Below are 12,390 nucleotides of genomic sequence, written 5' to 3' on the forward strand. Positions count from 1 at the left end.
GCGCGTCTCCGGGAAAGTCCGCGCCGATCCTTGCTGTTAGGCCACGGGGGAGGAGACCTGAAAAAATCGCCTCTCCATGGAAGAGGCGGCCGAAACAGTTTCCCCCTTACCCCCCCACACCACCCCCCACACATAACACACAAAGAAACATTAAAAACAGACTTTTAAACATACTAAAAAAATAAAAAAAGTTGGAAAAAACGGACACGCTGCCGACAGGCTGCTGCCAGTGCAGCGCCCCCCATAACCGCCATCTGTTTGTGCAAGATGTTGGCGAAACCACATTTGGAATATTGTGTTCGGTTTTGGCCATCCAGCTATAGGAAGGATATTGTAAAGCTGGGAAAAGTGTGGAGAAGAATTGCAGGATGGTGCCAGGACTTGAGGGCTTGAGCTACAGGGAGAGATTGGGCAGGCTAGGACTTTATTCCTTGGAGTGCAGGAGGATGAGGATGATCTTATAAGATCATGAGGGGAGTAGATAGCGTAAATGGATTTTAGATAGATGGAAATGCAGGAAATAAAGGGGTATGGATCATGTACAGGCAGATGAGATCAGTTTAACTTGGCCTCATATTCGCCACAAACATTGTGGGCTGAAGTGCTGGTTGATACAAGTACTTTGGCAACATTTAAAAAACATTTGGACAGGTACATGGATAAGAAAGGTTTAGAGGGATATGGGCCAAAATCGGGGAGATGGGATGAGTGTAGATGGGGCATCTTAGGCAAGTTGGATTGAAGGGCCTATTTCTGTACTGTATGACTCAATGGGTCATTGCTTAACTTCCTTCTGTACAAAAGTTGCAGCATGAAGTCAGATACCCAGAGCCTCATGCATGAGGTTATTAGTCAACTTGATGATGGAGACTATTACATCCAAGCCTCTCCACTTCACCTTTCTTTAATCTCGCAGACATTTTCTTTTATGATCCATGCCAGAGTGACTATTTATTTCCTATTTTTTCAAAAGATCTCGTTCACAAATTGGAACCAACCCCAGGGTCCTAATGTTCTCTGCAAAATTTTGCTTTGGTTCTTTTATATTGTATCACCTTGTGCATAAAATCTGCTGTTGTTTTTCATGCATTTAAGTAGTCTTTGGTTGGGTACAAAACCATTTGGGACGACCTGTGGGTATAAATACACTTTTTTCCCCTTCGACGTAATGGTCTTTATGGTTTAAGTGTTCACTGGTGCTTAGCGACTGGAGTTGTACTGAGAAAACTGCCGCTCATTTCATGCACATTAGGGTGATGTCCATGCCCCACACTGACTAGATATCCCCATAAGTGAAAATAGCTGGAGAAAAATGTGACTGAAGCAAGTAACTGGGGTAACTAAAATGTAGAAGGTATTTTGTTAATTATAAAAGTTGTAAAAGCCCAGGGTCCCTGCAGAGTCTGAGATAAGTCTAAAGTGAGGAGAGGGCAGCACATGGCTGCCAACACAAACCCAGCGGAGAATTAGCCTATGTTCTGAATAAAGTTGCTGTGAAAAGTATAAAGCATTTCTTTGAGGAATAAAACAAAGAATGGTTGTTCTGGGGTTAATTCTCAACAGAAAGTAACAGAGGGTGGTAGGAGGGCAGGAATTGAGAGCAGAATTTCTAATTGATTTTAATTAAAATTACTGTTGTATACTATAAGGAATCTCTGTGCAATGGATCTATGATATTCAACTCAATGGTCGAATCTCATTAATTATTTAGGTTTGGGTTGTTGGATTAATTCTCTTAGGTTGGAACAAGATGGGAGAGGCGATGGAGTTTTGTAATTGGGCATTATCTGGTAGATGCAAATTAAAAAAAAAAAACTAAAGATGCTGGAAATCTAAAACAAAAATAGAAAATGCTGGAAATACACAGCAGGTCATGTTGCAGCTGTGGGAAAAGAAACAGAGTCAACATTTCAGGCCCTTCCTCAGAATGATGTTGTGACAAGAAATAATGTCACTGTCCTATCTGGGGCACATGACAATAAACTCTCTTGACTTAACTTGACAAAGAGTCTCCGATCTGAAACATTGACTCTGATTCTTTTACGACAGATGCAGCCTGACCTGCTGAGTATTTCCACCATTTTCAGTTTTCTTATTATCAAGAGTCAAGACTTTTATATTGTCATAAGTCCCAGATAGAACAATGAAATTCTTACTTGCAGCAGCACAACATAATACACTGAAAACAATATAATAAACAAGGAAGAAAAGTTCAGTGTGTGTATAGAAAACACATACTCATGCACATATATATTGCATTTATATATTGCACATATATATTGCATATAGAAACATAGACATTGAAACATAGAAAATAGGTGCAGGAGTAGGCCATTCGGCCCTTCGAGCCTGCACCGCCATTCAATATGATCATGGCTGATCATCCAACTCAGTATCCTGTACCTGCCTTCTCTCCATACCCCCTGATCCCTTTAGCCACAAGGGCCACATCTAACTCCCTCTTAAATATAGCCAATGAACTGGCCTCAACTACCTTCTGTGGCAGAGAATACCACAGATTCACTACTCTCAGTGTGAAAAATGTTTTTCTCATCTCGGTCCTAAATGACTTCCCCCTTATCCTTAAACTGTGACCCCTTGTTCTGGACTTCCCCAACATCGGGAACAATCTTCCTACATCTAGCCTGTCCAACCCCTTAAGAATTTTGTAAGTTTCTATAAGATCCCCCCTCAATCTTCTAAATTCTAGCGAGTACAAGCCAAGTCTATCCAGTCTTTCTTCATATGAAAGTCCTGACATCCCAGGAATCAGTCTGGTGAACCTTCTCTATACTCCCTCTATGGCAAGAATGTATTTCCTCAGATTAGGAGGACAAAACTGTACGCAATACTCCAGGTGTGGTCTCACCAAGACCCTGTACAACTGCAGTAGAACCTCCCTGCTCCTATACTCAAATCCTATACTTAAATTATACATATATATACATATGTATGTATACATATGTATAAATGTGTCTATATATATGTATGTGTGTGTATGTATATGTCTCTCTCTATATATATATATATATATATATTCATACATACACCCATGCACACATACGTACACACAAAAACAATCAATAATAGTGTAATAATAACAACAAATCTCCATGTTCTCCCGACGCCGGAGTTCCATCACCCGGCGAGAACATCGGGCGCCGTGGCGGCAACTGTGGAGGCCTCAATAGGCCCAACTATGGGTGGACAAGAGGATGGGGACTGGACTTTGTGCCTTCCCCCACAGTGGGAATCACTGTGGGGGGATGTTTTGGTGTTGAATTTCTTTATGAATACTGTGTTGTATTTTTATTAGTGTGCTGCAAGGACATCAGAATTTCCCCTGAATAAGGGGATTAATAAAGTATTTATCTATCTATCTATCTATGTAGTTCAGAGCTTATTTGGAGGCTATAGTGTTTAATAACCTAATGGCTGTAGGGAAGAATTTCTATTCATGAAGGGTTTGTGGCTGTCACCAATGGTAGCAGAACAACGAGACAGAAAGGCAACGTCTCAATGAACATGCCCAATGAGGCTCAAGAAAGCTCACCTGTCCCCACAGATCCTGACCAACTTTTACCGCTGTACCATCGAAAGCATCCTGACCACCTGCTTCACGGTATGGTACAGCAGTTGCACCGTAGCAGACAGAAAGGCACTACAACGGGTGGTGAAAACCGCTCAGTACATCATCGGTGCCCCGCTCCCTGCCATGGATGCCCTCCACCGAAAACGGTGTCTGAGACGGGCCGGGAAGATCATCAAAGACCCCTCCCACCCCAACCATGGACTGTTTGCACTCCTCCCATCAGGGAGGCGGTACAGGAGCCTCAGGTCTCGTACTAGTAGGATGAGGAACAGCTTCTACAACAACACTATCACATTGCTGAACTCGGAGTCCCGCCGATAGATTTCTCCAGTCTCTCCGTCCACATTGTTTGCTTATTCTGTATTTTTATTTCTATATTGCACTATTACTACGGACTGACGCTAAACTGTATTTCGTTGTACCCATACTTGTATCTGTGCAATGACATTAAAGTTGAATTGAATTGAATTGAATTGAATATGGCCAGCAGTGGCCCAATATTAGCAGCCACATCTGAATCAGAAGATTGTGAGTTTAAATCTAACTTAAGAAACCTGAGTATGTAAACCATGCAGAGTCTTCATTGTGATGTGGAAGGAATGTTTGAAGGGATGTTAAACTAAGCTGCCGTCCACCTGGATAAGAAAGGTTTAATGGCATTGTTTGAAACAGGGCATGGGAAGTGCCACAGACAGCAGTAAGATACATTTCTGGCCAATCTATTATGCTGAAGGACAGATATCAGACAGAAATGTAGTAGTGAAGATATTGTGTGGATTTGTCATCGTTCAGATGTCAGCGGTGAAATTTGTCATCATGGTCCGAAAGCCAGTACTCGGCACAGTATCAACATGAGAACTTAGTTGGTGATCAGGCCATTTCTAGCTCTTGCAACTCAACAGACTAGTGATGCAGTGTTTCACTCAGTGGCTCATTTGTACCATTCAAAGACTGTGAAAAGAATGATGAATTGGACCGTGAAGCAGCTGTATTTCTTAGTTGATCCTTGAGCAGTTTTTCGACACATAATTAAAACACATGATTTCTTGAAGAGACTGGTGGGTGGCTACATGGCTTGCCGAATACTGTTTTAGTAATACATAATCAGTGTTATTAAAACTCAGACAGTCTGTATTAGTGGAGAGGGGTTGCAGGGGCTCATATAGAGGGGGTTTTGACACGCTAATTTACTCTTGCAAGCCTGCCGGTTCCTGTGTAGATGCTGTACTTTCAGACAGCCCGGATGATTCATTACCATCTAATGCCAGCACAATCTGGAATGCAGTAGGTATCGTGTCAAATTACCACCGGTGTATGTCATCTTGCAAGAAAGTAACAAAGTGTTTGGAATTTACAAAGTAATGAGCAGTTAATGCTGCCAAGGGAAGTACAAGTTACGGCATTTAAAAACTGGCTAAATGGGCGTGAGGAGTTGAACGTGTTTTATGACAAATGCAACAAAAAAATTACACTGATTTGCCTACGAGAGTTTGGCTTAACAACATACCAACTCAGGCTGAATTGTCTGAGAATATTTGTAAACAAGAGCAAGCTAAGACAGGAGAGAAATGTTCTAATTCCATTGAATCACTTTCCAAGCGTAAAAACGTTTCCTTCAGGATTTTTACCTTTTTAGAAAAGGAGTTATTATTTCACCGCCATTTTCCTCCTGTTTCCCACCTCACCCGAGGCACCATCTCACCATGGGGCAGCATTTTGGCAGCGTGAACCCATAACCTCGCAAGTCAGAGGTGAAAATGCAGCCACTGAGCCCAATCGAGTGGGGCCAGTTGACTTCGCTGATGCTTTTTAACTCCTTTCCCTAATCAACAGAATGAAGTAAGTTGTCACATTGTCGGCTCGTTTAGTTGAGGTCAGCTAATTCAACACAGATTGTAGAGCTAGACAAAAATGTTTGTCCTCAGGATAGCTCGGCTCGGCTCGGCTCAGAGCTCTGTGACGGAATTATCAAATTAACCCATCGTGTGTCTCTCTTTGCAGTTGCGGGCTGCATTTTACATTTCTTTTTTGTTGAAATAATTGATTTTTGAAAAATAAAATTTTTTTGCAGATTATTTCCTGATCCTTGATGAGCCAATGAATAATATCACAACCTCGCTTGGTCAGACGGCAGAGCTGTACTGTAAAGTGTCCGGCAATCCGGCACCCTCCATCCGATGGTTGAAGAACGACGCTCCTGTTGTCCAGGAACCGCGGAGGATATCCTACCGACTGACGAACTATGGCTCCCGGCTCCGAATACGAAACCTCGACACCACCGACACGGGATATTTCCAGTGTGTGGCCACAAATGGGCAAAAGTCCGTGTCAACCACCGGTGTGCTTTTTGTCAAATTCGGTAAGAGCGCCATTAAAACATTACTTAGGTTGTAGAGTCATAGAGTGTTACAATGTGGAAACGTGCCCTTCGGCCCAACTTTCCCACACCAGCCAACATGTCCCAGCTGCACTAGATCCACCTGCCTGCACTTGGTCGATATTCCTCCAAACCTGTCCTATCCATGTACCTGTCTAACGTTGGGATAGTCCCAGCCTTTACTACCTCATCTGGCAGCTTGTTCCATACACCCACCACTCTTTGTGTGAAAAAGTTACCTCTCAGATTCCTATTAAATCTTTCCCCCTTCACCTTGAATAAATGTCCTCTGGTCCTCAATTCCCCTACCCTGGGCAAGATACTCTGTGCATCTATCAGGATATGAAACAAGGATAGACACACACAATGCTGGAGTAACTCAGTGGGACAGGCAGTGTCTCTGGAGAGAAGGAATGGGTGAGGTTTCGGGTCGAGACCCTTCTATGAAACAAGGAGTATGGATTCCAAAACCAATGTTCAATTGGTGCCCAAAGCCATTCATGGCTGGCCCAATCGCAACGGGGCCCATTCAGCCGTATGTAATTCAATGTGATAGGTACGTTGTGGAGTATTTGACACATTGGGGACCATTTTGAAAAGATAGCGAATCCTGCACGTCCACAATGTTTACAGTCACATTATATCACGCACGTCAGTCACAAGACCACATGTAAGATCTAAGATGTGACTGCAACAAATGCTGGGCGCATGCATTTGTGTGGAACTTATGAACGTTTAATTGGAGACCATGTGAGTGAGCGCTTCAAACTTTACAGCACTGTGGTCATGTCCTCAGCGTGTCTGGTGCCCTCATGAATGATCTCCGACAGCCGCTTCATTATTCACTGATGAAAATTCCACGGTCCTACATGTGGAGCCTGTCCCTCTGCCCCTCTGCCCCTCAATTCACCAACCAAGGTGTCAGAAAGTCAGTGGTCCCCTAATCTGCCATGTCCCACCACTGGTAGAAAAAAGGTACTATAGATACTGGTGTACAAAAAAAGATACAAAGTGCTGAAGTAACTCGGCGGGTTCGGCAGCATCTCTGGAGAACATAGATAGGTGATGTTTTGGGTCTGGACCTTTCTTACAGGGAACTGCAGATGCTGATTGTCCCTTTAGTGTATTGCAAACAAGAATAGAACTGTGGTTGCAATTCTCCCTTCGTACTACAGCAGAGTATTTTCCTCTGTTTACTGTTTAAAGCACTTTCTTCCATGAGTCCATCCGGTGACTGTGAGCCATTGATCCCACACTAGTCTCAATGTTTTAATCTTTGCTTTGTGTTGCATTAGCTGGTCTGACAAGCTGACGGTGAACTCATTGTTACTAGATTAATAAAGTGAAGAATAATGTCAAAATTGTCATCCCTGACCATTACATCATGATTGCTGCTGTGGTGGTGGGGGTCAGGTTTGGGCCTGACTGGCATATTGAAGAGTTGAACATCCTGTACCGTCTTAATTGTGGAGAATGGACACTTGGCTCTGGTACCACACAGTCATAATATTCCAGCTAAAGTCAGCACTTAAAAGAGAAGAAATTGATTTATTTAAAAATGTAAACTCGAAAGAACCCAATGTAGGAAGTGGAATGTGCTATGTGTCCTCTCCATGGGAGCACTTGACTTTGAAGTGGAGATATTATTGTGCTGTAGTAAAATCCTGGAATACATCTGCAAGTCATCCATTGCTACAATTTCCATTCGTGCTTGTAGCCTTGAGGGTGGGTGATGGGAGGAAGATTGACACCGTTCCATGGTGAGCGAATGGAAATCCTTAGCAAATCCCAGTCAAATTTAGACATTACGATCAGAGAATGGAGTTGGTACTCTCCTTTTTAGGTCATGTAGTCTTCACCACAACTTCCCTCCCCCCCCCCCCACAATTATTGTGTTTAGTTGGTACAGGCGGCTGGTGTGTAAAATTGCAAGCTATCTGTGGTCACTCAGTTCTGAAATGGAAATTATTCCAGCCAACTACAACAAAATCCTTTTTAAATTCCAACACTCTTTACAATTCCAACACTCTTTTCAATTCCAATTCCTCCCTCCCACTAAACACGCCTGGCTTCACAAATAAGGGCACAGAGAACAAAAGCAAGGAAGTCATTTTGAATGACTGCAAGAAAACTGGTTAGCCTACAACTAAAATAGGGGAACAGCGGTTCACAGTGATGCCTCCACTACTCAAGAAACCTGTTTTTCTCCTGAGATTGGGTATTATCGGGTGAGCAATTCTCCTTGACCCTATTTGGATTTTGTCTGGATGTTCCAGTTTCTATACACATTCCAAAGGCAAGCTAGTAGTTGAATTGACCATTGTAAATGTTCTCTCAGCATGTTAATGGCAAACAGAATCAGAGGGGGGTTGCAATGAGGGCTGGGCAATGTGCAAGATAGACATTATGTCACAGGGTAATGAGGCATTGTATGGGCCTGCTCTGCTTGGTTTGGCCTCCTTCCATGCCGTTGCAAGTAGGTGGGTTAAGTAATGGGTATTGTTTCCAATTCGAATCATCTCATTTGAGGGTGAATGTGAGGGCATCAGAGATCCTGCCATTATTTGAATGGTTCCAGCAATTGGGGATTTCAGCTTCAAATTTAGACTGCAAAAAATAGGCTTGTTCTCGTTGGAGCATAGAAGGTTGAGAATAGACCATGATGAGTTCAGGTAAAGTAAGTTTAGAGGTGTTCTCATTGGAAATGGCACCAAGTTAAATTAGTTAAATTATTCGGCAAATGAAAGAGATTGGTTTTAATCGCGAGTTCACTTAGTTTTGAGGCTTTCAGAAGAGAACGAGGTAGATATTTGATGAAGAATAATAATCAAGGCGAAGGGGAAATGCTGGAACTACTCAGTCTGGGAATGTTACCAACTTGACAGGCTGAATGGCCTCTTATGATAGCTCTATCACCTTACCTGAACATCAGCGGAAGAACTATTATTAGTTTTCCAATCTATACTGGTATATTAGCAGAAGTTCCCAAATCAACCTTTAACGGAATAAGACATACAGGTCCCATTGTCAGATATTCGTGATCCTCCATGGTCAACACAAACTTCTATCCTACATTCGATATTTGATTTAAATTCGGCTATTAAGCATGATTGTGAGCCTTGTTCAAAATTACAGAAGGCCAGATCTACAGGGAGACAGCCAACATCCCAAGTGGGTGAAACTTTAGGAGCTTGACATCTGAATAAATTCCTTTTGCATGTACAATTATTTCTCTCCCACATCACTATCCCAAACATCCTTCCTCAGGCCCACTGGTTACCTTCTGGCTTCTGTTATCCCAGCACTCTTTGTATGGTAGGCCACCCAATATGTGTCAACAGACTGTTCAACTTACAAGAGCAGGGGCTCCTATGTACAGTATACCTGTGCATTTTCAACCAGTTATCATTCTGCGGTGATCTGCAGTCAACTTGATTTCTGCCCCTCCTCTGCCCCTGTTTGTCCCAGCCCGGTGGTCTGAACCCATCACATCCTCCTACTGAATTTGGATCTATTAACTCAACAGGAACTTGGGATTAAACCTGGAATCTTTGTTTCCATGTGGCTCAGTTCCACACTGGGTGATACATTTAGCTGTCAGTCCAATAGCTAAGGAACTGTTTTTCCATAAAACATCTGTCAGCGATAAACTTCATCCTTTATACTGAGCTCCGATTTTCAATGCTTTGACATGAATCAAAGTGTGAAGCAACAGATGTCTGAAGATAAATAACACCAGTGCAAATAGTGAGCGGGAAGAAATGACTGCACTCTGGAATATTAACTCTTTGTATTTCCCTCCTTTCAGGGCCTCCACCGACTCCAAATTCAGGCAAGGCAACACAGTGAGTATCCTCATGTCTACTGTTAACTAAAAAAACACACAACGTGCTGGAGTAACTCAGCGGGTCAGGCAGTATCCCTGGAGTACATGGATAGGTGACGTTTCACATTTGGGTCAGAACCCTTCTTCAGACTGATTGTAGGGAAGTGAGGTGGGAAGAAAGCTAGAAGAGAGGAGGGGCACGACAAAGCACGGCAGATAATAATAGGTGGACACAAGTGAGGAGGGTTTTTTGATAGGCAGATGGTGGGACAAAGGTCAGAGATGAAAAGAAAATTTGTGGGAAAAGGATTGAAACATTGCGAATTGTGAAGCCAGAGGAAGGAATGTAGTTGGATGGGGAGGGGAGATGTAGGTGCGAGTCTAGGTGGGCAACAGTGGGGGGGAGAAAGGGGTGTGTGGAGGAGAAAGGGATGGGTGGGGGGTTGTTAGAGGTTACCTAAAATTGGAGTATTTACCCTCTCTACTGTTATGTAGTTCCAAAGCAAACCTTCATTGGGAATTTTTACTTCAAGGTCATACAGTTTTATCTCAAGAATTGGATTCTGACGGACCTTGCAAAAGGGCATAGGTTTATTCTCAAATAGTTACGTGTTTTTCTGGTAATAAACAATCCTTTGTATTGCATTTACAACAATTTGGATATTGCTTTGTCACAAGTCTTTAAAAGAGCTTTTCCTGTGGATGATGCCTGTGACTAACAAATTGAATTTAAACTACAAAGCTTACTGCAATCATGTGCCTTTATTTCTCATGCCTGTACATGTGAGAATAAGCTTGTTTAGCCTGGAATTTATTTTCTCCTCCTATTCCTCAATATTTCCTCCTTTCCCAGAAGGAAATGATGGATGGAGCTTTGGCACTGTAGTGCCCGGTGGTACTGCAGGTGGTAGTGCTGCCTCATTGCTCCAGGGATTTGGAGGTGCTCTCTGTGTGGAGTTTGCAGCATCTTCCCGTGTCTGTGTGGCTTTCCATCAGATGCTCTGTTTTCCATCCATATTCTAAAGACATGTTGGTGGGTTACTCAGATACCAAAAATGACCATTTAGTGAAGTAACTGACCGTAAATGGATGGAAGCGAGGTGCAGGACTGATGGGATCACTTTATTGGGAGCCAGCACTGGCCTGATGGGCTGAATGGCCTCCTGTGTTGTAGAAAGTAAGTAATGTTAACCTTACACTATGATTAAAATGCTTCCATCACCCTATCAAGTAATAGACTTGAAATAAAACTAAATGAAAAACATATGAGCAATCCATTAAGTAAAACAACATGTCTTTTCATCTTTGATACCTTTGCCATTCACACATAAAATGTGATCTCTTACCAGCAAGTCTTCTGCACTGGAAATACTTGCTTTTTTATCAAATCCCCTCATGATTCTCCACTCCACGCACCCATGGTCCCATCTTCCTGCTGGAGCAATCAATTGTGCTGCACCCTCTCTGAGGCCATACCATCCTTTTTGGTATGGATAATGGTTTATTATTACCATGTGTACTGAGATAGAGTGAACAACTTTGCTTAGCTTGTTATCCAGGTAAATCCTACTATATATGAGCGCATCCGAGTCACAAATAATAAAGTGCAACATATTACAGTTACAGAAAGAGTGCAGATAAAAAAAAAGTGCAAGAGCCACGATGAAGTAGTTTGGAAGATCGGGAAATTCAAACCTTAGCATATGAGGGATCCATTCAAGAACTTGATAACAGTGCTTTCAAATGTTTCCATTTCCTGCTCAACATGAGGGATGGGGGTGGGGGTGGGGGGGGGGGGGTGTAGAGGGAATGGCCGGGGTGTGAGTGGTCTTTGATCATGTTGGCTGCTTTCCCGAAGCAGCATGAAGTACAGATGGACTCACTAGTGGGAAGACCGGTCTGTGTGATGGACTGGGCTGCGTTCCAAACTCTCTGCAATTTCATGCGGTTTTGGCAAATGCATACCAAGCTGTGATGTATCTCAATAAGATGCTTTCTCTGATTCATCTGTAGAAATTGGTAAGAGTCGTTGGAGACATGTTGCATTTTATTAGCCTTTTGAGGAAGTAGAAGTGTTGCCGTGATTTCTTGGCTGTGGTGTTAATGTGGTTGGACCAGGGCAAATCATTCTTACACCAAGGAACTTGAAGTTCTCGACAACCTTCACTTCAGCACTGTATATAAAGACTTGGGCGTGTATTCCAACCCACTTCCTGAAGTAAATGACCAGCTCCTTTTGCATCTGAAGGGTTTTAAAATCTGTACATCAGGGGTGGCATTCAGAGCCCTTATATGTCTGAGACAATCTCCATTTTTTAGAACTCATTTTCATTGCTTATCATGTCCATAAAGGATGTATATGTTCCACAACAGGGCTACTGACACTCAGAGCTGAGGTTTGTGCATCTCAGTCCTGGTGGTATGTCTTCCAGACACTGGAAATTGGTCTATTTTTCGCTTGTCTTATTTTGAATTAAACTGCAGTTACTTCTGCAATATTCTTCTCAAGAAATTCTCCATCAAAATATGGATGTTTAGCTTGAGTATGGAGAACATGGATAGGCAATGTTTCAGATCGGGACCCTACAGTCTGAA

At 42.7% G+C, this 12,390-nt stretch overlaps 1 protein-coding gene across 2 annotated transcripts in view; it reads left to right on the forward strand.

Moving 5' to 3' along the window:
• The window catches only part of ror1 (receptor tyrosine kinase like orphan receptor 1), a 229,593-nt gene that overhangs the window by 163,061 nt on the left and 54,142 nt on the right, over positions 1 to 12,390 (forward strand). For both annotated transcript variants that reach the window (XM_033028286.1, XM_033028285.1), the window contains exons 3-4: positions 5,664 to 5,951; positions 9,778 to 9,814. In XM_033028286.1, coding sequence (XP_032884177.1) covers positions 5,664 to 5,951; positions 9,778 to 9,814 — 325 coding nt within the window. The remainder of the gene's footprint in view (positions 1 to 5,663; positions 5,952 to 9,777; positions 9,815 to 12,390) is intronic.

The sequence above is a fragment of the Amblyraja radiata genome, chromosome 10 (genome assembly GCF_010909765.2).
Source record: "Amblyraja radiata isolate CabotCenter1 chromosome 10, sAmbRad1.1.pri, whole genome shotgun sequence".
In the NCBI taxonomy this organism is placed as follows: Eukaryota; Metazoa; Chordata; class Chondrichthyes; order Rajiformes; family Rajidae; genus Amblyraja; species Amblyraja radiata.